At 42.1% G+C, this 26,251-nt stretch overlaps 3 protein-coding genes across 3 annotated transcripts in view; all 3 read left to right on the top strand.

Moving 5' to 3' along the window:
- The window catches only part of LOC118410043, a 22,571-nt gene extending 11,232 nt beyond the window's left edge, over nucleotides 1-11,339 (top strand). The window contains exons 5-11 of the mRNA XM_035811512.1: nucleotides 4,257-4,506; nucleotides 4,798-4,908; nucleotides 6,370-6,471; nucleotides 6,806-6,937; nucleotides 7,435-7,495; nucleotides 8,938-9,062; nucleotides 9,737-11,339. Of these exons, the coding sequence (XP_035667405.1) occupies nucleotides 4,257-4,506; nucleotides 4,798-4,908; nucleotides 6,370-6,471; nucleotides 6,806-6,937; nucleotides 7,435-7,495; nucleotides 8,938-9,062; nucleotides 9,737-9,862 (907 nt within the window). The 3' untranslated portion in view covers nucleotides 9,863-11,339. The remainder of the gene's footprint in view (nucleotides 1-4,256; nucleotides 4,507-4,797; nucleotides 4,909-6,369; nucleotides 6,472-6,805; nucleotides 6,938-7,434; nucleotides 7,496-8,937; nucleotides 9,063-9,736) is intronic.
- A 2,722-nt stretch (nucleotides 11,340-14,061) lies between these two features.
- Nucleotides 14,062-16,042, top strand: LOC118432535. Its single transcript, XM_035844156.1, has 2 exons — nucleotides 14,062-14,343; nucleotides 15,682-16,042. The coding sequence occupies exons 1-2, from the start codon at nucleotides 14,129-14,131 to the stop codon at nucleotides 16,001-16,003; spliced, it is 537 nt and encodes a 178-aa protein (XP_035700049.1). The 5' UTR covers nucleotides 14,062-14,128; the 3' UTR covers nucleotides 16,004-16,042.
- Nucleotides 16,043-19,846: 3,804 nt separating this feature from the next.
- LOC118410532 (calcium-activated potassium channel subunit beta-2-like) overlaps nucleotides 19,847-26,251 on the top strand; it is a 9,242-nt gene continuing 2,837 nt past the window's right edge. The window contains exons 1-4 of the mRNA XM_035812290.1: nucleotides 19,847-19,993; nucleotides 21,269-21,500; nucleotides 22,257-22,420; nucleotides 23,930-24,052. Coding sequence (XP_035668183.1) covers nucleotides 21,305-21,500; nucleotides 22,257-22,420; nucleotides 23,930-24,052 — 483 coding nt within the window. The 5' untranslated portion in view covers nucleotides 19,847-19,993; nucleotides 21,269-21,304. The remainder of the gene's footprint in view (nucleotides 19,994-21,268; nucleotides 21,501-22,256; nucleotides 22,421-23,929; nucleotides 24,053-26,251) is intronic.

Here is a 26,251-nt window from a genome sequence, read left to right on the forward strand (position 1 = left end):
TGTAACAATTTATTTAGAAATTTTTGTGATGTAAATTAACCTTAGCGATAGTGTATTAGAACGTAACTTTAACACAATTTACCTCCGTAATATAGGTGTCGTCTATTGACCTTATATGACCTCGTTTGTCAGCGGGTATGGGTAGCACCAGTTGACGAAGTTTTGTTTCGAAAATAAGTCAAGGCGGTTTTAAATCCGGCGTAGGGTGACGATACGGCCGCTGTATATGGCCGAACGCGTGCCGAAACATAGATCAGCGGTCCGCGTGGCCGTAAACGGCAGTGTTTTTGTACCTGCGGGACCGGAAATCGTGTGGCCGTGGCCGCGTTGGACAGGTGGCCGCTAAGCCTATTTCTTAATCATTACAAATCCAAGGGACCGACAAAAAGTGGCCACTATGGGCAGGTGGCCGTTATGCAAAGGTGGCCGCTAATACAGGTTTGACTGTATCTATCAAATGCATTGTTGCAAAGTTTGGGGTCTTGTTTGGTTGTCACGTGACTGTCCCCTAAAGTAGGCCACTTTTTGTGTTTGGCGAAAATTGTGAACTTTAGCCATGTTCAACGCACGCTACGTGACGAAGTAAACAAGGATTCTTATTCAACTTCTGATCAAATGTACATCTATGTATTGTCTATCAAATAAATGCTTGTAGAGTTTCGGGTCATGACGTTTAGTCACGTGGTTGTCCCTGAAAGTAGGCCATTTTTTTGCATTTGACAAAAATTGTGAATTTTAGCCATGTTCAACGTACGCTACGTGACGAAGTAAACAAGGATTCTTATTTAACTTCTAGTCAAATGTACATCTATGTATTGTCTATCATATGAATGCTTGCAAAGTTTCGGATCATGACGTTCAGTCACGTGGTTGTCCCTGAAAGTAGGCCATTATTTGCATTTGACGAAAATTGTGAATTCTAGCTTTGATCAAAGTACGCTGGGTATCAAAGTGAACAAGAATTCTTATTCAACTTCAAGTCAAATGTACATCTAGGTATTGTCTATCAGATGAATGCTTGCAGAGTTGCAGATCGTGACTTTTAGTCACGTGGTTGTCCCTGAAAGTAGGTCAAATTTTGCTTTTGGCCAGAAATCACCATATAGGGCTGTAGTTAAATCTGTCGAATTGGGGAACTGAAATACTTTACTGGCATGGCACTGACTCCGATCATGTGTAGCCCTTAACATTGTCTGTTGAATGAGTGTTAGTAAGGCTTGGGGTCGTCTTTCTTTGCGGTGCAGTTGCTCCCTAAAGTAGGGCAGATAGTTAGCTAAATGCTGTTAGGAGGTTCTGTTACTTTAGAGAAGATGCCTCTTGAACAGTTTCTTTCTTTTAACATTGTCAATGTCCAATGCATATCATATTGGTACTACAATGACCGATAATGGGCATACAGTGTTAAATTAAAGCGATGACTCTGTTATAATTGTAAATATCAATTTTGATAATGTAACTAAGATGTCGTTTTAAATTCAGCTATGTTCTATAATGCGCTAAAATTCACAATATTTGTTGAGCACATAAGGTGACCTGGCTTCAGGGACAACTATGTGACTAATTGTCATGACCCGAAACTCGACAAGCATTTATTCGAAGAAAGAAAATTAAGAATACAAAGATGTACATTTGACCAGAAGTTTAATCAGAATTCTTCTTAATTTCGTCACGTAGTGTAGCCTGGTATCCAGCTATATTATAGCTCCCGATCGCGAGTCTCTTCTGTCCTCTTCGCAAATGGCTCGTTCTCATTTAAATGTAAAAATGCTGTCGCCTGCTTTTGCGACTTGATTTGCAGCAAATTTTAGACAAAATCACAGGTTCCTTCATTTTTCCACAATCCCTGGAATGTTTTCCAAAAGATTCATTTTGGTTGATGGCTTGGAAGATTATCTTAGCCACGGGTGGAATTTCACCCCCGTAAAAAATGGTTGTCTCCTGATAACAAACGAAGAATTCAAGTAGTAGCCAAAAATGTAACAATTCAGTTCCCAGAATGATTGTTCGGTAGATGAAACCAGCTGAGCAGGCCCTTTGCCCGATAACGCCAGATCGGTACTGTCACTGATCTTGGAGGCTGTGTGAGGTGGGTTATTCCTGTTGCCAAATTCGGTAACAAACGTTACCACCACCAGTTTGATGGTTGCCAGTTGCCACTGTTATATTATCCACGTATAAGACAAGAAATGACCGTTTTTGTGACGCTGCACAGTTTTTCTGGCTTTCTAAAGAAGCAAGGAAGGATTGTTGACTGCCATTTGTACCCCACCTAAGGCCCCCTTTCCACTTGACGGCGCTCTCACCGCGCTCTCGCTGCGATGGAAAATTGGCCAGAGCGCCGTGAGAGCGCCGCGACGCCAGAAAAACTGCTCAAGTGGAATCACTCCGGCGACCCCAGCGCGCTCTCACCGCGCTCTTCCAAATTCGAGGTCGCAGAGAGAGCGCCGTGAGAGCGCCGTCCTAGTGGAAAGGGGGTATAACAAAATGTTGTACAGAAATGACTGTAACGAACGTTAGCATTGTTCGAAGCTTTCTAAGCTTTCTATTTGACCTGGTGTAAAAAAGCTGCCCACTTTTTAAGTGTCCCTAGGGACATCCTCTTATACTTAAATGATGTAGTCAATCTGGCCATTATTTTCAATTCAATGAGAACGAGTGAAATATGTATCTGCGAAGAGGACAAAAGAGACTCGGGAACTATAATACGGCTGGATACCAGGGTACACGTAGCGTACTTTGAAAATTCACAATTTTCGTCCAATGAAAAAAGTGGCCTACTTTCAAGGACAACCGCGTGACTTTACTTCATGATCTAATTTTCTACAAGTATTCATTTGACAGGCAATACATAGATTTACCTTTGGCAGGAAGTTGAATCAGAACTTTATTTTGCTTCGCAATCTAGCGTACGTTGAACATGGCTAAAGGTCACAATTTTTGTCAAATGCAAAAAAATGTCCTACTTTCAGGGACAACCACGTGACTTTACGTTATGATCCGAAACTCTACAAGCATTTATATGATAGACAATACATAGATGTACATTTGATCAGAAGTTGAATAAGAATCCTTGTTTACTTCGTCACGTAGCGTACGTTGAACATGGCTAAAATTCACAATTTTCGTCAATTGCAAAAAAATGGCCTACTTTCAGGGACAACCACGTGACTGAACGTCATGACCCGAAACTCTACAAGCAATTATTTGATAGGCAATACATAGATCCACATTTGATAAGAAGTTGGTTTAGAAATATATTTTACTTCTTCACGTAGCGTACTTTAAACATGGCTAAAGTTCACAATTTTCGCCAAACACAAAAAAGTGGCCTACTTTAGGGGACAGTCACGTGACAACCAAACAAGACCCCAAACTTTGCAACAATGCATTTGATAGATATTCTAATGATCTATATATGGTACAAATTTCAAGCCAAAAAAATTACCAGCTTGGCACTTATAGCGTTACAAAGTTGGGCCAAAAATCAAATTTTTTTGAAGCTTGAAACATTGCACTGTTTTCAGGCTGCCCAAGAACGAAAATGTACGACTTTGGAAATTTCACAACAATTTTTAAAAAGCCAAAATGTTGGTCTATTTATATCTTGTTTTGTTTTGATGATAGGTTTAAAGGTGTTGCCGAGACAGTGCCGTAAAATATGCTGATTTCTGTGTTTTTGAGATGCGAAAATTGGGAAAAATGGCCAGAAAACTTTGTTTGCCCGTTACCATGGCAACAAGGAGTTTTGATCTAAAAGAAAGCTATTTTGAGGGGTTGTGGACCAAGTACTATCACTGTGCAAAATATGAGCCAAATCTATTTTTTGACCTTTGCCACCATTGTTTGATCCTTACAGACATTTGCTCATAAGATCTTTGTATTATTGACATTGAGATGTGCATTTTATTACATCATTTTATATCCAAGACTAAAATATCCTGAGTTATAAGATCTTTGTATTATTGACATTGAGATGTGCATTTCATTACATCATTTTATATCCAAGACATTTAAAAACAACGCATATACAATTCACACTATGGTTCCCAAAATGTTCGGAGGTGCCAATAAATGGACTAGCAGGGCTCTACGGGTTTGTATGATACATTGAAGTCCTTTTGTCATTCCCTGACTATTTTTATCCAATAGATCTAGATAGCCTACCATACAAAGAAATGATCATAAAATTGACTACGCATTTTCCTAATCTTACATTGAGAACATTCCGATGAGCTTACGACTCCCTACAACCTCAGGTCGTCTGAAACAGCTCGATTCCATTTGGGGACTTACAACGCTGTACAACTGAGACCGGTGGCCGAAGGAGACACCATCAGAGCTTACTTCTCTCTGGACAGCGTGGCTGAGGCAGGAAGCAGCGGCAGATACTCCGTAGTGACCAGCTCTCACGTCCTCGTCAATCAGCTTGACCAAGCCGTGTTCCGGGTGGCGAAGAAGACCATGTACCCAAGGCTGATGACTGGGGGGTTCCACTTTGCTAACAAGGTAGATTTTGAATTACAGTAGAAACCTCATTTGTCAGCTTATTTCGTGCAATTATCCGGGTGGTACAAAAATGCGAAATTACCTAGCTGGACTGCACCGGTTTGGAATGCTGGGATTTTGAATTGTTGTTCAGCTGACGAAATCAAAGCGAACTAAAATGTTTGTGTACATTTTTGAATGTATTTCTTGCGAAAAAATGATTGACTGTACTTAGACTGTTTTTTTTTTTTTAAATTTACAGACGAATTTATCTTTCCCTTTTAAACGATCATTCTTATTGCATCTCCACAGGCAAAGACCAAGGCCCCAGCAGACTCCGAACTTCGCAGTCACATTGTTCAGAACGCAGCAGTGCTTAGAGACGGACAAATGATGGAAAGCCTGCCTTTGATGCCGACTCAGGTGCGACTTTCTATTTTTCAAACATAATTACGCCAACTTAACCACGCATGCTGGGGCACAATTGACTTTGATAACTCACAATCATCAAATTTACTTCAAATTTGAAAACAGCGCCCTCAAAAAAGGTCGACGTTAGGAACTCTAGGGCTGATCTTGAAAACAATGTTGACGGTTTGTGGGTGATCATTAATGTTTAGCCTTATAACCTAAAATCATCTTCTTTCACGGGCTGCTATATTTTCATTCTTAATTAGTGATAGAATTCTACAGTAATAGTTGATTTTGTAATTAGAAAATAACACCCGCTTCTGGGGTTGACTGCCAGTTCGAATGAATGCTTGACGTGTATCTATTTAATACTTTATACTTCATGCTTGGAATTCTGAGCTTGGAATGAATGTGTTACGTATAGCTGTTTTATCATTCGTTAACCCTATCCAGATTGGGCTTTTTGGGCCTTCCCTGGACTGGGGGGGGGGGCTCATTCGGCCCCCTTCGTATTTTCAAAACAGCTTACTGTATGATCCCCAAATTTGCAATGTTTGTTGTGCTTGTCGAGTTTTATAATTCCTGAAATTTTTATATCATTATGACGTAATATGACGTAATTATGACGTCATTAATTGATTTTTTTTGGCTGAAACTTGGAATTTCCATAATACCTAAATTTCTCACTCAAAAAGTTACCAATAAAGGTTTCTTATCAAAATTTAAGTGTTATAAGACTTCTGTTGTCAAAAGATGACGCAACGACGTCAAAATGACGTCATAGAATAACGTCATATGTAGTTTAGCTATCCGCCATCTTGGATTATCAACCTTAAATGTCCTTAAGATACCTTAAGATACAATTTTTTCAACATATAACGCTAAAACGCCATGAAAATGGATCGAAAACGTTCATATGAATGTTTTCTTTAAGAAAATACAAAGTATTGATGAAATCCGAGTGAAAATCAGCTGGTTATACTTTTCATCATGATATTGTCGGCCATCTTGGATTTTGACCAATTACGTCATCTCATTAGCATAATTTATGAATATTGAATTATAAATGTTCAACTAAGATGTGTTAGATATTAAAGATATATGAAAAGAAGTTTAGTCTAGCAAGAAAATCTTAATATCCCATTGTTTAAACCAAAATCAGTGATTTTTGTAAAATTTGCCTTTCAGAAACCCGTTGCCATGGCAACACGAAAAATTATAAACTTATTCCCTTTTTTGTAAATTGTTGCCAACAATATTCTAGGTTAAGTCACCAAGTTTGGTTGCTCTAACACAAGCCGTTTGGGAGCTATAGGACGTCAAAGTTGGCGCAGGCACTTCAAGACCCCCCCCCCCCTCCGTCTGGATAGGGTTAAGTGTAGCTATTTCCAGGAGTTTTGCTTCCATTGAATTTTGATATGTTATCACACTCTCTACATAGTGGAGTTTTATACGTCTGCATCTTATTCACAGCTATACGTCCATCGAGTGGTCAAGTCATTTAGGCCGGGCGAATCCATGGGACTCTCCAACCTGATACGAGTTACCAATGCTCATCACTTTAACACAAAAAAGGTGTGTTCATATACTTCATCACGTGTAGACTAATACTATAATATTATATAAGTAATATTGTCTAGATTGATTTTGGCATCGTGGTAGCCAGTATGCTATCGTTACATTCCGACCCGAGGCCCGACCGAGCAGTTTTGGGGAACGGGAAGTATGATACAAACGACAACCAAAGTCCAAAAACGTACCAAAAAGAATAGGGCCTACGTTATGCATATTCATTAACACAATATTTCATTTTTCGTATCCGCGAATATCCGGGAGATGTGATCCTACCGTTATCAAATTTCGATTTTTTTAAAAGTCTTTCATCTTTACTGTTTTGTGCCTTTATTAGTTCTCTTCTGAAGCAATTGTGGTGCCCGGTCCCTTCGTTCTGGCGGCAACTGTCCACAACGTAGCTGATGAGTTCGGTGACATCCTGTATGAAGAGGTGGTGGAGACTTCTAATGTCAACCCAGTGAACCAGGTAGAAAACATCTCCCGTAATGTCACTGCTGTAATTATTCAAAATAATTAGTAATATTGCAACTTCTTGTAAATCATGTATGCCTACTCCAAATCATACTTTCCAGAAATTGACTTGTTTTTACAGAACAACCTAAACATTTGTCAATTTGCCAGTTTCAGTCAACCTTCCGAATAAATTCCGATTTTAATTTTATAACGATATCTTTCATTGTACGTTCACGTTCTATTGGGCTTGGTACAGGCATACAGATACTATTCATAGAAATTAAAACATATTCAATACGTAATAGAAAAATAGACACTTATTTTTGTCTACTTTTTTCAGTTTGACAAGAAACGTAATTATTACTTTACCTTCTGCAGGGTTTAAGCTCTGCCTGTTATATCATGCGTGTGTCGGCATCTATGCCTTAACATTGCTTCTCCTCATGCATAATACGACAATATCATTTTGTACTGATGATGAATGACTTTATCTTCGTCTCTATTTTACAGAAGGATATGATTGGATCTGTCAGCTTTATCCACAGCGTTCAGCAACTGATAGAGAATCCCGGTACGTTGCTTGAATAATCATAGGTTTGGCTATCAAATACACAACATGTTTGCCCTAACTGTACCTCAGCAGCATGCCTTTGCCTTCATAAAAGGTAGACCCTTTTTGAGACCTTAAGGTGGCATCTCGCTGCACTTTGGGCACCGATGCGATACTGGGTTCGTTCACTGCGGCATGGACTGTCGTGTTATTTTCGCCGATAATAAATAGTTAATTTTTAAAAAATATTTTAGATATTGTGTTATACCCAAAATTATCACTCAGAAGACAACAAAATACACTATACGTATTCATAAGAAAATTCGTTCTTTATGTCTAAAAATTCGTTGAGTAAGCTTTAGAACCCCGCAGTGCCGCACCGGTGCCCCAAGTGCAGTGAGATACCAACTTTAGATGCAGTGGGCTGTTGTTAACTGTATAGTGAAAGTTATTTAGCCGGCTTTTACCCCCCCCCCCCTTTGGCTCAGGTACCCATGTTTAACTAAGGCCTTAGTCATGTACATCGTACAATTTACCGGTATGGGGATTTCAGGCGCGGTAATAACGCCGTACGTCTGGGAAAATCGGGCGCAATATTGAATTTAAGTATATCAAGCCATGGTCACAAACAGGCGTTTCATCACATTGTTTGGGGACCTAACAATAAACGTTTATTAGTAAATCAACACTTTCTCACAAAATAATCTACAAATAATCTACAATAATCAAGTACAACAATCTTGACTAATGGTAAAAAAGTTAAAGAAAAAAAATGACAACTTCGGGTTCGAGCCGAGAAGCATCACGAATACACCTAAAGTGAGGGGGGTCTGTTATATATGTTTAGACAGTAACATAAAAGGCGACGACCGGTACCACCCGTTTATAGGAATACGAGACGGAAAGTAGCATAGATGCCATAACTTAGATCAAGCAAAGGCGTATGCGGCTCTCCGGCCACTATGTGTGACACCCTGAGCTAGTGGCCAGTGAGCTACTCTTATGGGAACCAGTCCAGGGTAAAAGAAACCCTGGCAGGCGGAGAACTGCCTTTATAGACTCACTCATGCTCGACATACTGAGCAGCATACCTAAACTAAGATCTCGGCCCCGGCGTTCAACATAAAATCTGACAGGACGGCCCGGACGCTCACGATGTGTCCGCGGCCGTTTCTGACGGCAATTGACGCGTCCAGACGGTTTGAAACGCTATCAGATGATGTTCGACGCCGACGTCCTGGCAATTTCGGACGCTTGAATTTTCACATAGGCACTGATGGTGGAGTGCAATATTCCTGCGAAGACATCTGATATTCTCGACTGACTGACTGACTGACATTATGTTGAAATAAGAGAGTTCTGATGGGTTGTAGGGTAACGACGAAGGAAGTATGGTGTGAACGTTTCATCTCAGGCCAGTTCTTTCCTAACTATACCGTGTCCCGTATGTTTTTCTGTACCAGATCTAGAGGAGGTGACCGTACGTACCCTGGGGATCAAGAACATGGACGTCGATGAGTTGATGGAGAGAGAAGTTCCGGTTAGACTTTTCTCCGGAACCAACGTGAGAGGCGCAGACTATGAGAAGGTAAAATCTTATCTACTGTTTAAACTATGACGTGATACTTTAATAGTGCGCAATGTGCACAAGACAATTCGGCCATGTTGATTTGACGATATAGATGACAAACTCTGGGAACTCCAAAACTGTTTGTCAAAAAAGTCACAATGAAATCTAAGTGGTCAGCATGGTTAAACAAATGACTAACCACAAAGTATCGTAAACCGCATTTTAGTTTTGACAACTTCTACTTTGACTCTGGAATTGACTTCGGCACTGAACGTCGCAGTAGTGTCCGTTTTCCGATATTTACTTTACAATTTACGGCATATATTTGCAGCTTTTATGTGCTATTTACAGTATGGTTGAAAATATTTTCGACGAACGACTGCTGATGCTATCCATGTAAATGAAAACAAGCTATTGTGCTCTATTGATTACTTGGTAAGTGTTTTATGACTGCTGCCACGTCACTCAAATGAAAATGAGTAGCTAACTTCTCAGAGCTTCTAACTGGAGTTCGGCTGCATGGCGGCGAGAAACAGAATTTGAATCTCTAAGAAAGATGTTTGATAGGCATCAAAACATAAGCAGGTGAGAGGCAGTATGGTTGTGTTAAAAGAAAACTCCAATACCCTATGATCTACTAACCCAATGAATTCATTTTCGAAAGGATATATAGTTTTTCTTTTCTCTCCCAGATCTGTATGGAGGAGTTCCCCCTGCTCTACAGAAGGATTGCTGCCCAGGTTCTGTGGAAGTTTCTCCGTCTGCGGCCTTCTGCAGCCAAAGAGGTTCCTGTGGGGATTCAGCCAGAATTCTCCTGAGCCAGGTGTTAAACTTAAAGCGTGTACCGGTATATCACTGGGCCGCACCTGTTAGTGCACATTCGCCTTTGATATCTAATTGCTAAAGCTAAGGGCACAACCCGCCGTACGTGCAAATGCGTGCTGCATACGTGCCAAAACGTGGGCAATCTTTTGGGATCCGTAAGTGGTAAATGTCGCCTCCGTACGAACTCGTAGGGAATCTGAAGGATTTTGGATCATGAGACACGCCGTAGAACTTTACGTGCAGGCAAATATTAAACTTTATCTGCTATCGGGCTGCTGATTCACCACCCGTACGTGCCAGTACAAGCGACGCGCCTACCCTGTACAGCCTGAACGTTTTCAGAAATACGTGGCGGACGTGGCCTCCCGTGTGCCGCAATTCAGTCTGTCCGCAAGGGAAAATTCGCAATAATTGTATGCAAAGGGCAAAAATTTTAATTTGTTGTTATGTGGCAAAGTCGTTACAAGCGGTAGAGTAAAGAACTTCTAACCCATATTTCATAATAAGCATTATAAGGTGCACGTTTGAGGTGATGCTTCTTGTAGTAAAATGTATTTTTGTATGTATTATAATGATTACAATATTTGCAAGAGTTCTAGGGTTGACCATAATAGAGCATGTGGTAGAGACATAGAAAACAGACTTGTGACAAGGGCAGTTATTGAAATTGTCGTAACAAGAAACTAATTCAAATATTAGTGTTGTACATTGGAATGTATCCTTTATATTATTAGATGATATTAGTATAAATAATAGATACATTATACAAGTTGCATCAAGAGATATGGATGTTGAAGTGGTGATATTCAATTGCAAACACGACGATGAAACTTTATACCAGTTGATAAGTATTGAAGGGAGAAAGACACTAGAATTTTCTCAATTATGCACATGACCCTGACATCCAAAATTCATTTACTCATACCGATACCTTTGCCAAATGATATTATCATTTTTGATGGGAGTATAATACGTGTTTCTCATTGAATCTGTAATTAAAGTCCTCATTTGCATGAATTGTCTCAGTTGATCATCTTCTCTACCCAAATAGCACCAAAGTATGGACATCTTATCTTAGTAAAAAGGCTGTTGTAGCAGCTTTACATAAATTATGTACATGTGACCCTGACTTTCATGAGATATGCCTAATAATTTTCACCTTTAGTAAGCTTCGAAGTGCCTAAATTATGGTATTCCCGTCATTTACAACTGTGGAATTACAGTATTCTTTCGTTAATTATGCAAATGAGTAATTTGTAGCTATGGACATTCCTCTGTTACATACATGATAAGTCCTATCATTGACAGCAGTTCGTTGATGAGCTTTCCTCATCAACTATGCAAATAAGCGGATGATTTACATAATTATCATGTGCATCATCACTTAGGATATTTATATACCAAAAAACATTTACGAGATGTCAACACGTTCTTGAGCTATATTTTTACCGTCTATTCCCCCCCCCCCCCCCCAAAAAAAATGGGACAATGTATGTGTTAGAATGCCAGATTCTATTCCAAGGTCAAAGAAAGAAGATCTGAAGATCCTTCTTGCCAAAAACTTTATCTTAATTCCATACTAAAAACATGTGAACATTAAGAACATATCATAGCTTCAAGAAAAAAATCGATTATCATTTGAAAAAGTGGGAGAATTTCCTTCACGCTCTTCGTGTATTTATATAATTGAGTTATCATTGTAAAATTATTTCTGTTACTATGATTCTATTTATATGTTAACATGATTTTCCTGGTTTTGATAATCGGCAACTTTTTTATCTATTGTTCTTTATATATTTATTGTTTCTTTTCTTGCTTTAGTTTCATTGATTCTTTTGGATCAAATATCTAATTTCAGTCAGGATCCCGTGATATCCGTGGTTTTTCTTTTTCTTTGTATGTATTCTTTTTTTCTTGTGTTGCACGAAAAAAAGAAAGAAAAAGAAAAAAAAAACTAGAAAGGCCGACATTTGCTTGGGTGCAAATACAGCATATTTCAGCCATACCAATTCCCACGAAACATTGGACTGTTCCAAGTCACCCCTGCGCAAAAATGCAATATTTTAACTGTAAGTTATCCCCGAAGGAGAACTAATATTGTGAATTGATTCCAGGTCAAAACAGAGCTTGTCCAATATGCCCCGGGCCCATATGGAAGAATACAATCTTCCACAGGAGCGCCTATGCATAACTGATTTTTTTTTTAGAATTGCGGCAGCTCCTATTTTTCCGAGAGTGAAAAAAAACGCATCTTCCATTCAGAAGATTTTCATCATAAAATTACATGACGCCATTCAACAATTTCCACTTCGATAACTGGGTCTAAGTACCGTCATAATCTCCTTGTGATGTGGGTACATTTATTATTGCAGTGAACTTTTTTTAATCAAGTAGGGCATACGTTTTAATAATTGTCAAGCAGGTGCGGGTACTGTGTAGTAGGAGTGTTGTTGTTTTTTTTTCAAGCTAAAAATCTTCCTCTTGTTTTGTATGAGCCATTACATAAACGGAGACGTCTCGAATTTTTACTAGAATTTTACCACCTTGTCGCTTCAATTCTTTTCTGAAAAATCCCAGGACTAACAAGTTTACTTGATTTGGCTTTATCTATATATTTCATTTTCCTTCGAATTGTTTGTTAAGTATATGTCCCTTGCATACCACTGTTAAATTGTTTTACTTTGTATACAATCAGCCATCGGACGTAATCTTGTCTGAGTGTGATAATTTCCTGCTCGTAGCGTGCGAGACCCGGAGGATAGGAGTTTCTACCTTGTTCGGGGGTTTCTTTTCGGAGGTCAGTGGTGATGATACTCTGGTACTGAGAGTGTTTTATTGGGCTCAAACTCTGGCAGTTTAAAGTTACTTACAATTTGAATGTATAAAGTTTACGTCAAAAAAGAACAACAACAACACTAGAAGTACCTACATTTGTTCGGGAAAAGATTACATGCATTCTCGCCACTGTCAAAATTACGTATCAAAACTGAACGCAAACTGTCCAATTTTCCCGCGTTTTCTGCCAAGTAACATTTTCTAGATTGTCTCAACTAACCCCAAAAGTCAAATCTGCCGAAAATGATTGATAGTGTCATGCGGAATGTTGGTAAATTCATCGACACAGACTTGTATTCTAACGTTCAATGCACGCGTACCGTCCGCTACCGCTCAAATGACCCTATCTGAACGCCAAATCCTCGCAAACAACAATTTCAAACCGGGCACAGGGTGACTTATGGACACTGTAAGGCTGTAATATGCATCTGTTTGTGTATATACGGTATAGCAAGGCCCCGCTTATGAATATTAACTAGCATTCGCCTTTCTCGTCGCTGATTGGCTGGCTCTTTAAATTCAATCAACTCTCGCTCTCCCCAGACCGCTGGCACCTGGCACGTGTGGGCTCTGGGGTCACGGGAGTTCACGGGAAAAGGCCGGAAGAAAACCAATTTCCCCTCAGAAAAGTGCAGAAATTAATAATTTAAAATTGATTTATGCCAAAAATTTTACATGGATCATTTTACCAACTATCTAATGCCTATCTACACCAAATTTAAGGTCATTCTATTGTAATACAAGGGTACAGGGGGCCAAAATATACCGTTTTGGTCAAAACATGACCTTTAAACTTCAATAAAATCATTTTAGAGGAAGATATGGAAAAAAAAGTGAAAAACACACCTGGGTATTGACCCACTCTACCCTTGTGCCAAATTTCAGGTCATTCTGTCCCGGAACGACGGAGATGATTCGATTTGAAGATTTGACAGGAGAAAGAAAGAAACATTACGAATATAATATATTTCACCATACCATATATGGTATGGCTGAAATATACACCATACTCTGTGTTCATTCATTTGTTAAACCTTTCTGACCACTTTGAATTTCATAGCCCTACAACTTTTGATTTGGCCACTGCAAGTACATTTTATGGATGACATCCTCCGCAGACTGCAAACATACTGAGATACGAAAAAACAAGTTGGGTTAGAAAAGATAGCTAAATTTTCCAAATAAACACCATAAACGTTGTAGCATACTAACAAGAATTAGCGTGACAAAACATGCTTCCAAAGCCAATAAATCAATCATTCAGAGACGACTAAGTTTTATTTATTATTAGTTTCTTCAAGCTTTCTAGTTCTCGTAATTTTTTTTTTTGGGGGGGGGGTAATGTTTTACACGTAAAATGTACTATTTGAGGTGCACAATGATTGGCCCGAAAAGTATGACGTCACTCCCCCTATAAATAAGAGATGCGCGCAGGAATATATCATTCTTCTGTGTGTTGGCCCTCCGGCTCGTCTGAAGCCAGCAGCGTGCGTCCTTCATCGCCCCAGCGCAGAAAACTTGCCGGGAAAAAGGCCACGTCGTTGCCGGAAAAAGGCCAGGAGAATGCCGGCGGGAGACTCGCTACTACACGATACGGTGCCGCAGCTCAAGCTCGTGACGGCAGCTCGTACTCTCCCGGGTATTGTATCAGAGGTACACGGTACCACGTAAGGTTTGGTTGTACACATGAAAGTTTTATCTGAGCCCGGTCTGGACATTTACTTGCTCGTTTTGTGGTATGGTGTTGTGTTGAGACATGTTTGATATCTGTAGTCTAGGCCTGTTGCAGGGCTTGCAGAGTCATGCTTCTGCCGTACGGAAGGACTTCACGTTTTTGCAAATTTTTTCCGGTTGACTGTCACATAGTTTCATTTTCACGTTTTGTCTGTTGCCTGTTTGCTGAGTGTTTTGTGAACGCTTTGTAAACGTTGTATGTAGGTCCGACGGGAGAGAGCTACCTTTAATATTTAGAATGTTTCTTTTCAGTTTTAGTATATACGCTCGCATCCTCTGTCGAATTTTGCTGTGGCCACCTTTTGACGACGCTGATTAGTGGTGCTGTTTAGGAGTTTGCTATTTGTGTGTTTTTCTCGTTTTGTGAAAGTGTTAACAGGATGCTAGAGCTGTCGCTGTCGAGGAGATGCAACATGGCTACCCTCTGAGTCACTAGGTGGGATAATAGAATCCGTTGCCATCCTCTACCTTGGAAGGCAAGGGAGGCTTTTGTCTGTTTTTGAGGAGAGTTACAGACCGAGATATTCACCATTTTCTTGTCATTTTCTGATTTTTGTGTATATTCTAGTGATACGCAGACACGTGGTTTGAAACCCCGGACAAAGAGGCAAGATGGATACTCTCACAGTATCGCCGTGACTGAAATCACAATCTGCATCCATCCTCTACCAGGGAATTCTACGAACGCCTCCCTACAGTGTGGAGGTCCTTTACAGATCTAGAGCTTCGCCATTTTCTTGTCATTTTCTTTAAATCTTTATATTTATTTCGTATGTATGGTTTTATGCAGGATTTTAGGATAGCACTGTCATGGCATCGGGACTCACTATGGCTACCATTTTCGGAGTTCTTTTCAGGAATTAAAACCCGCCGCCATCCTCCTCGTGGGCGATGTAGTAATGCAGACTGCCAGCGTTTCTAGAGCGTGGTTTTTGTTACGTACATGTTATTGTTATACGTTTTCGTTTGTCAAGTTTAACTTTTTGGATTGCGTGGGTGTTGCCCGTACGTAAGGTGATTGTCGTGTGCGTGGCCTATTTTTACCAAGCTTAGCGTTTGGTTGTTGAGCATGTATGTACGGGGAGTACGCATGGCCTAGGACTGTTCATGTTATCGTGGCTTGCCCACCTTTGAGCGCTAGGCGGGGGGATGTCGAGTGCGTATGGTGTGGATATTGTTACGGCTGGATTTTGTGTGTAATTTCGTCAGCGGTATCGATAATTGTGTTTTGTTTTCCGCATAGTTCTCAGGAACCGGGACGTGCTGGTTCACGCGTGGCGTTCTCCCCCACCCGTAACGACCCTTGTAAGAAGTTTCGGACTTCAGGGATCTTCAGATGCGGCAGGTACGACAAAAGATGTAGCAGCGAGTGGTGGCGCAAGAACAGCAGCCTGTCAGCCTCTCTTAGGCCCCCTCACCCTCCTCGCCATTCCGGACACTTAAGTGCCACAAGGAAAGGACAGCTCATGAAGACGGTACAGCCCGGGCAGGCACCGGCGAGTGCCGCGGGTAGAGCTCACGAAGATGGTAAGGCCCGGGCAGGCACCGGCGAGTGTCGCGGGTAGAGCTCACGAACGACGAAGATGGTAAGGCCCGGGCAGGCACCGGCGAGTGTCGCGGGTAGAGCTCACGAACGACGAAGATGGTAAGGCCCGGGCAGGCACCGGCGAGTGTCGCGGGTAGAGCTCACGAAGATGGTAAGACCCGGGCAGGCACCGGCGAGTGTCGCGGGTAGAGCTCACGAAGATGGCCATGGTAAGACCCGGGCAGGCACCGGCGAGTGTCGCGGGTAGGGCTCACGAAGATGGTAAGACCCGGGCAGGCACCGGCGAGTGTCGCGGGTAGAGCTCACGAAGATGGTAAGACCCGGGCAGGCACCGGCGAGTGTCGAGGGTAGAGCTCACGAAGATGGTAAGACCCGGGCAGGCACCGGCGAGTGTCGCGGGTAGAGCTCGCGAAGATGGTAAGACCCGGGCAGGCACCGGCGAGTGTCGCGGGTAGAGCTCGCGAAGATGGTAAGACCCGGGCAGGCACCGGCGAGTGTCGCGGGTAGAGCTCACGAAAATTGGAAGGCTCGGGCAGGCACAGAGGGGTGCAGCGGGAAGATATTGATCTCAGTTCAGTTCCGTTAATACTCAGAGAAGTGGCACCAGCGTCTTCACATTGAACTCAACCAAATTTAACCCCCCCCCCCCCCCCCCTGAGCTTACGAAGATTGAAATACCCCGGCAGGCACAGGGAAGTGCCGCAGAAGAATATGGAGCTCACGGTGGATGTTTTAGGGAGGAAAACGTACTCGTACTTTGCCGGAAACGTTTTGAAGACCGAAAGCCAGAAATGATATCGACATGAGATCGAGAAGGCATTGAATTCACAAAATTGTGTTGTTGTATAAGGACGGTCGCACTAAATAGGTACCAAGGGCAAGGCATATTACACTGGAAGTGCGAATTTTCTAGGCAGTACGCAAGACACACATTTCGTAACCACGTGTGGGACAATATTCTTAAGAAGTAAAAAAAAAAAAAACAACGTTACATCAATTCATCGTTAATTGATAACTGGTTGTGTTATGGATGTATTACACTTCTTTACGTTTGGGACCGCATTGTAAATATGTGCATCAGAGTTGTCTGTACATATGCAAATACTTTTCGTTTTGTGACCGCATCTGAACTGTGAGCAGCAACACCTGTCCTGCAGTACAATGTGAACCAGTCAGAATTGCCCTGAAGAAGGTGACAGACGGTCACCGAAACGTCGGTGAGAATAAAGCATCGGTTGTGTAAAAAGAGTCTCTTTATTCACATTTCGTAACCAGTTTGGCATAACTGAATAAAAGTGTTTTAAAACTGGAGATATGCGGGTCCAGATGTCTTACTGAGAGATGACTGTGGTGTGATAGATGGCGGTTGGCTGAGGAATGAGTCCACCCTGCTCTGTACTTTATTTTCGTCCCAGCCCGAGACTTTGCATAATGACGCTACATTTTCAGCGGCAATATTCAGCAAATTGCAGTTCTCGACAAGTGAGCTTGAAGTCGCATGTAAGAAAAGGGGCTCGAAAAGGAAATGCCGCAAGTGAAAAGTCATCTCGGGTAAATAGTTCAAGAAATCTTTTCCATAGAGGTTACAATGGTTGTGAAAATCTGAGTTTGTTTTCCTCGGAAGTGTTATACATAGCATAGCATTTGGTAGACTAAGAAATCCAGTGTGGAACCGCAAGGATATCAGTAGATGTTGTGATATCCGTCATTGCCAGGTACGTATACTCCCTATCGCCACATATGCTTGTGTGACAGGGACCCTGGAGTGGTCACATGAGCTCCTTCTGTTAGCTTTCGATTTCAGACACCTAGGGGCGTTTCTCTGTATTGCATTCCAAGATCGTGTACCACAATTGAAGCATCAAAGCTAGACATGGATTAGAACACTCTTTTGGTTGATACAATTTTGGTAATAAGACTAAGGTGGTTCAGACTGGTATTAAAGAGACCCCCAGTCACATTAGTCCCATAAGCCTACTACCAGGAGTTTCAAAAAATGATTTTACAAAATTACAAAAGACACGGGACTGGGTCTCAAGTTTGCGGAAACAGGTGCTAAGGACCATACAACTTGAACAGCCCTGACGTAGAGAGGCGAGGGGCCAGTCTCTGGCCTTAGCACGTGGGTAGGGCAGGCAAGCAGGTAACACTTTGCTTCTTGGCCCGGGCAGAGCGAGGTATCAAAGATTGTGTCCTTTGATAACAAAGGACACAAACGAAGCTTTGATAAGCTTGAAAATGTTTTGATCGGTTTGGGGAAATGTTTAGCTCTGTTAAAAGCCCTATATCCCAGGGTACACTGAGAAGTATCTTGCAGAAGTTAGGGAGAACTGTTCTAGGTCGGAAATCTTGTAAGAAATCGTAGGCTGGATTACCGTAACGTGTTAGTTCGCTATTGTATTAGACGGATTTATCATCTCTAGTTGAATCACCCGACACAAGTACCCTTACAGACTTTTACACCGGATCCCAACATCGAAGCTGTGATGTGGAACACTATTTTTGTCTTTTGTTTCCATCTTGGGCTTACCGCTATCTCTATTGAGGAAAAAAAAATCGTCTTTGAACTGTTGAGAGGTCGTCCGGACTCAGAATATTACTTTTGGGCATTATGCATCTCCCAGGTCGCGGTGAGCGTTTGGAACAGTTTTGCACTGCACTTGTGCAAGCCTGGTGTCTTTCCATATTGTTGTGTCGGTAAGTCGAGTTCTATTAAGCAGGAAGAGTGGCAAATATGAGCATCTCCGTCCTCTGAAAGGTTGGGAATCAGCATCGTCAAGCGGATCCTTGAAAGTTGAGGTTGGATAAGGCTCGGGGTCGTTGGGCATAGAGACAGTCGAGGCTCAAGACAAATCGTCCTGCGATGCGAGGGAAAAATAGTTTTCTTTTACCTCTAACGCGGATAATTCAGACCTAGGCTTGGCCGTCTCCATATCGATCTTCCTTCAAGTGACCGTAGAGGAACGGTTTTGAGATAACAATTTTGCGATGCTTCCTCCATTTTGTTTGTCGTACAGCAAAAGATGAGAGTGGGCCATAAATGAGTGTTGGGTTGTTTGAGAGTGGGTACCGTACAAGGGAGAGGCAGCGTGAGAGGTAAGATGAGAAAGGAGTTACATGAGAGAAGGGAGTTGAGAGAGGGGAAATGAGAGATGGGGAGTTGAGAGAGAATAATGAGAAAGGGTGTGATGAAAGAGGTAAAGAGGGAGCGGATGACAAGTGTTCTTCCAAAGGAATGTTACATTAACCAGATAGATCCAGATACGAACGCATTGATCTATACAGACACAGACACGTTGATGCATTACGCTGAAGGGCGGTTACGTTAGCTAGATATCTATACTAATTATAGATACTGATACAGGTACAAAGTTAAGGGGTTCAAAGGGAAAAGGAAGGGCTCAATAGCCAGAGATGGCAAAGGCGGAAGACGACGATTTCCGCATCACTCATACTGGAGGGCCAATAATTACGCACCTCAAAAAGGATACTATTTGAGGTGCACAATGATTGGCCCGAAAAGTATGACGTCACTCCCCCTATAAATAAGAGATGCGCGCAGGAATATATCATTCTTCTGTGTGTTGGCCCTCCGGCAAAGTCTGGAGCCTGAAGCGTCCCACCCACCCGCCCATCGACAAGTTTTCTGCTTTATGTGGAATTAGGCATCTGCTTCAGGATGGTCGCTTTAGCACATAGGTGACTTTAGGCTCCAGACGACGATTTCCGCATCACTCATACTGGAGGGCCAATAATTACGCACCTCAAAAAGGATACTGTTCGTTCTTCGCCATGTTTGAATCTGCCGGTTATCGTATTGACGTCACTTTCTACCTTGTTTGCACCGCTGCCATGTCAACGTACGTTACCAAGGCAACACCTTCGACCTGTCGGACGTACAGAGTCCCACGCATGCTCTTTGCGCTGTGGCAAATTATATCTAGCCAAGGAGCGATTGATACAAGGTCTTGGAGGTGTCTGATATTAAGAAAACGTCATTCGATAGGAGGTGAGTCTATTTTTGCATTGTTTTGTTCAATGTAATCGTACAAAACATCGTTGTGGCCCCGACCACTTACTTTGCCCCCCTTTAGTTAATGTTTAGCGCACTGAACGTGGTTTCAGGAATAGAAAAATACGAGCAATTTCTACGTAATTAGCTACTAACCATGCGTAATACTGGTATTGTATTCGCGTACGCTGCATTAGAATTTACATTGATAAAGGTGGGGTCACACATGCGTATAAATTCAAGTCCGTTTGAGGTGCGTAAGAAGCTCTTAGTCACTACCAGGCTCCACAGGTCGAGGGGAAAATAGCACAAATTGGACAAATATAGATACATAACATGCCAGATGAGTTAGCTGACCGAGAAGTATGGTTAGCGACACAGCTAACTCGTCTGACATGTAACCTGTTTACGTTTGTCCAATTTCTATTATTTTTCCAACAACCTGTGGGGCCTAGTGGAGGTAAATACTCCCATGCGCGCCTCATACGGACTGAAATATGTGTGACCCCACCTTTATGGACGAATGGTGTTCAGTGAACATCCTGCGTATACCACTTGTACGTTTTGTTACATTTCTTCGAAGCCGCGGTTGTATACAGATCTGTTCAAAGGCAAACTGTATAGCTCCGTGTTATGTAGAATGGCATGTTGAGGTAGAGAGTCGTTTAATAATTAACCGGGCAAACAAAGACTTTGTCACAGGAAAAGCTCTATGTATAGACTGGACAGTCCGCGGGCTAAGCCATAGATAAATTTGTATACTGACCAAACACAGGCTATAAGGTATAACATTACGGTTCATTTATAAGTAAAATTTAGATTCTTCAAACGGTGAAATATAACCTGTCAGGTCTTCACAACCTCTTTTTATTCTTCTGCAGACGTTTCGGTGACTGTCTGTCACCTTCATCGGTGCAAAATGAGCAGTAATGAATAGAGACGAAGGGGGGTATAAACTTAGCCATGTTTGGGACCGCATCCTTGCCACTACGTCACAAAGTGGCAAGGATGATTAACGTATCACGTTCGAGAACATTCCATGTCAAGTAATTACGTCACAATAGGTTTAGTTCGATTTGCACTGTATAGGTCATATCGCACCGAGTAACGTTAGTATATTTCATTTTGCACTGATGAAGGTGACAGTCACCGAAGCGTCTGCAGAAGAATAAAAAGAGGTTGTGAAACGAAGAAGACTGTTCGATCATACATTTTAGACTGACGTCATAGTTTTACAAGAATGACCAACGCTTGCAACGATGTTTTTTGTAGTTTCTCTCGTTTCACCGACACAACGTGAAGCTAGCAATGACTTCTGATCGATCATCCCAAGAGCGAGAGAAGTGTAAGATTGTCACGTGGGTCTGGGTCTCCGTGTCGCTGGCAATCTGTTGTCTGGTGGCCCTTATTGTTCTGGGAGTCGTCATCGTCCAACCAGTGGTAGAGACGGACTCACTGTCGTTCCAGGAGGCCAACTGCACAACCGTGAAAAATTACTTCACCGGTATGTCATCATGTTTTCTGCTCTTATACCCTCGTAATAAGCAGGGACATTCAACAGCGAAACCGTCTGTCTGGATGTACCCTGCTTTCTCAACCGTTACTATTGGTTCCTGCGGACGTCCCCCCAAACCAGCTGTCAGCCAATCAGAGAATAGGCTTTTCAATTTTCAAAAAGGGTCTAGCATATATAAGGATTAGCTCATTCATATTCATAAGCAGGGCGGTCAGGAACTAAGGGTGACGGTTGAGAAAGCAGGGTACATCCAGACAGGCGGTTTCGCTGTCGGATGCCTCTGCGTAGGAGGATGCCTCTTCTTTGTATGCTGCTTATTATATAAGGTCAAAGTTTTCTCACTGTTGTCACCGCTGTGTTAAAAGCAACCAAACCTTATTCAAAGTTGACCTTTTGACCCCTTGTTGTTGGCTACAGTTCGTCAGCGTAATATCCGTCTCTTGTCCGTCTACATTTCCCGCTATCTCTCTCCCTCGGTCACTTTTTTTATTCTCTCTCTCTATTCTCCTTTATCTCTCTCTTTCACCTTCCTTTCTATTTTCTCCTCTCTCCTGATTGCCTATTTCTCTTCTTTTTTTGCTGTCTATTCCCCTCTCTCTGTATTTCCCTTTCCTACTTCGCCTATCTCTCTGTATTTCTCCTATTTCTATTTCCCTCTATGTCTATTTCTCTCTTTCTCTCTTTTCTTCCCTTTTCTCGCCTAACGATAGGAGTGCTAAAGGTATGAACGTTTTCTATCGCCAGGAGAGAAGCCATCTTGCAGCTGTGGTAAGTACTGCCAGTCGTGGTACCCGTGTGTGCGGTACCTGGTGGACTACGTGCCGGCGTCGGGAGGGAACGGGACCGCGCGGCGGGCAGTCATGTTCGACACCGAGGCCGGTCTGAACAATGGACGCTATAGGGGAGAGGTCTGTGAATTTGTTTGTATATGTGTTTGTGTGTTTCGCATAAGGTTTGACAGTATATCAATGACCAAGGGGGCCTTATATACAGGTTAGGTTCTATACTAATTCCCATGTAGTCCTTGTTTAGAGGTGGCCCTAGTACAGGTATCAATAACCAGGTATTACTCGTGCGGGTTTGATTGCGTATCGATAGTCAGGTGGTCCTTATGTACAGGTTAGTCTTTATATTATTTGACAGATGGTCCTTTGGTAAAGGTGGCCCTAGTACAGATTCAACTGTATATCAATGGCCAGGTAGTTCTTGTACGAGTTTGATTGTATATCAATGACCAGGAGGTCCTTATGTACAGGTTAGACCATATTTCAATCGCCTGATGGTCCTTATGTACAGGTGGTCACTGGTACAGGTTTGACAATTCACATTTATCCGGGCGTAACCTATATTCGTTGTAATTGTATTTGTTGAAAGCAGTGTATTTAGGGATATCAAATCGACTGACGGTATGTAGCTTCAAATTGCAATATATCCAAATCCTGCTGATTAAAACCACCGTCCTTCGTCTAGATATCTTCTCACCCTTCTCACCCTGACGCCTCTAGGCCTAAGGGCCTGTGAGTTGTTAGCCTCAGGATTTCCTTAAATATCCTGTTTAAAGCAACAACGACGTATATAGGTTACCCCGCGGATAAAGGTGAACTAGCGTTATATCAATGGACAGGTCGTCCTCATGTAGAGTGGTACAGGTTTGACGTATGCATTAGCATACAGCTATAGAGAATCGTGGGACCGTGTTGCGCAGCGGCAGCGTTTTACCTCAGGACCGAGAGGTCTCAGGTTCAAATCCGGCTGCCGTGTCGCCCTTGTATTTCCTCACTTCCATCTACCCAGAAGGGAGTGGGTGGACCTGAACAGAGCAAGGTCCGGAGTAGGTAGGACCAGAGACAACCTACTGAAATGGGGACGGGTGAACTCAGCTGAGTGTCGTTGTGGCCACCCAACCCAAACCATGGGACACATTACGAAGGACTGTGTATTAGGCCCCAGCATCTCCAACCAGGACCTACTAGAAGCTAACGAGAAGGCCGTGGCCTGGCTGCAGTACTGGCACGGAACGCTATGATGATGACTTCACTCTTGTGAAAATGAGTATCTAGTTTCTGCTTGGGCCGTCTCTCGGATAGGACGTTAAATCCCGGGCATGGGAAGAGACACACCCCATGCACGTTAAAGAATCCCCACACGTGCGATGGTGCGGTGTGCGTTGGAACAAACCATTCTGTCTGGAGTTGATTCGCTCCAAATCACCCTAACGTAGGTCGTATCAGTTATACGGTGATTTTCATCATTCACCGTGCCCCGGAGAGGAGATAGGCGCCGCCAGGGGACTAAAAGCCTGTTGATACAGCATAACACGTTGTGCTGCCCCTACGGCTGATTATTCAGCTATGGGATGATGATGATGATGATAGAGAATCGTACGGGATTGTAACTTTACTTTATTTCCTTCCTAGGACCGTCAGTGCGCTACAAGACCCTGTGGTGGAGATCGGGGAGACAAGGAGCTGACGAAGTTCAACGACACCTACGGCGAAGGGCAAACCTACAAGTGCCTGTACAACCCGAGCGACCCTGGCGTAAGTATTACTAGTTAGTAGGCCACAGTAATAGGGCCTTCACACTGAAAACGAATCAGCAGGAATCAAGCAGAACCAGGCGGAATGAAGTATTTGCAAAATTTGTAGCACATTCGGGGCCATTCGAGTGGGAATTCCAAATGGACCTTATATCCCCTTCACACGAGAAGGAATGAGCCAAAATGCCGTCTAAATGAAAATTCAAAGGGTGCGCCATGACAGTGGTATCGATCAGTGGTAGACTGGTATCACTTACCACATCGGTGCCACTTTCACTATCGCACTATTTTTACTTCTACAACTAGGGCCATGGTCGATGTTTAGAATCATAGGTAATGATTTGGGAACATTTTATTGATTAATGTAGCCGGGAATAGACACCATTCGTCGTATCACTCAAGAACAGGCACGCGGCGCGACAGCAGCTGGTTTACATAAGCATGTATCACACTGCACCGAAGGACCTGTCACAGTAACACCTAGCACAGCACGAAAACGAATATTCAAGCCTACTTTCCGAAATACTTAAATGTAGCCTAAAGGTTGGAAAATATTTCCGCAGAGTTTACGGTATCGTAAAGACCACGGAAACCATGGTTTTACATTTCCGTAACCTTTCCGTATTCGTTAAGGCAAATTAAATACATGTGATATCTTTACATATCCTTTAAGCATCCTTATATGTGCCGTATAGATGAAACGGGTATTGCTTATGTGCAAAAACATCTACAGGCTTTGAACCGACTAAACGTTCACATGCAATTAGTTGAACTCTCGCCTTTTTTAATTTTTTCGTAGTTCTCTAAGGTGGAAATAACATATAGGATATAATATCTTTCCATTGCCTTTCCGTTACATTTCATCTCATCTTATGTATGTATAGGTGCAAAAATAAGATCAGAATGGTAGCGTTTATCTTTATTTTTTAGAGGAGGCATTGCTTTTGCCAAATTAAGAGTATTTTCCGCTCAATATACCACATGCGCCTTTCACTAAAGCAGCGGCTTAAAATGATCATGAATAGCTCCTGCTGTGTTAGCGTGTTTAGTTTAAACAAGAAAAGAAAATCTCCCCCCGTGTGAAACCTACATATAACAGATACAATCTTTCCGACGTCATTCCGTTGCATTTGAGCTGACTTTACATAAAAGGGGGGAGGTTTAAGCAAACCTCCCCCTTTTATGTATAGCTGAAAAAAAGATGTCGGAAAGGTAGCGTTAATCTTTATTTGAAGAAAAGGCATTGCTTTTCCCAAATTACAAGTATTTTCTGCTCAATATACCACATGCGCCTTTCACCAAGCAGCGGCTTCAAATGAATAGCTCCTGTTGTGTTATTTTAGCGTGTTTAGTTTAAACAAGAAAAAAAGAAACTCCTCCCGTGTGAAACCTACATATAACAGATACAATCTTTCCGACGTCATTCCGTTACATTTGAGCTGACTTTACATAAAAGGGGGGAGGTTTACGCAAACCTCCCCCCTTGAAATAAAGACGTCGGATAGGTAGCGTTAATCATTATTTGAAAAAGAGGCATTTCTTTTCCCAAATTAAGAGTATTTTCCGCTCAATATACCACATGCGCTTTTCACTAAAGCAGCGGCTTTAAATGATCATGAATAGCTCCTGCTGTGTTAGCGTGTTTAGTTTAAACAAGAAAAGAAAATCTCCTCCCGTGTGAAACCTACATATAACAGATACAAACTTTCCGACGTCATTCCGTTACATTTGAGCTGACTTTACATAAAAGGGGGGAGGTTTAAGCAAACCTCCCCCCTTTTATCTATAGCTGAAAAAAAGATGACGGAAAGGTAGCGTTAATCTTTATTTGAAGAAAAGGCATTGCTTTTCCCAAATTACAAGTATTTTCTGCTCAATATACCACATGCGCCTTTCACCAAGCAGCGGCTTCAAATGAATAGCTCCTGTTGTGTTTTTTTAGCGTGTTTAGTTTCAACAAGAAAAGAAAATCTCCTCCCGTACCGTTTGAAACCTACATATAACAGATACAATCTTTCCGACGTCATTCCGTTACATTTGAGCTGACTTTACATAAAAGGGGGGAGGTTTGAGCAAACCTCCCCCCTTTTATGTATAGGTGGGAAAAAAGATGCCGGAAAGGTAGCGTTCATCATTATTCCAAGAAAAGGCATTGCTTTTCCCAAATTACGAATATTTCCCGCTCAAATATACCAAACAC

Source organism: Branchiostoma floridae, chromosome 2 (assembly GCF_000003815.2).
Source record: "Branchiostoma floridae strain S238N-H82 chromosome 2, Bfl_VNyyK, whole genome shotgun sequence".
Taxonomy (NCBI): Eukaryota; Metazoa; Chordata; class Leptocardii; order Amphioxiformes; family Branchiostomatidae; genus Branchiostoma; species Branchiostoma floridae.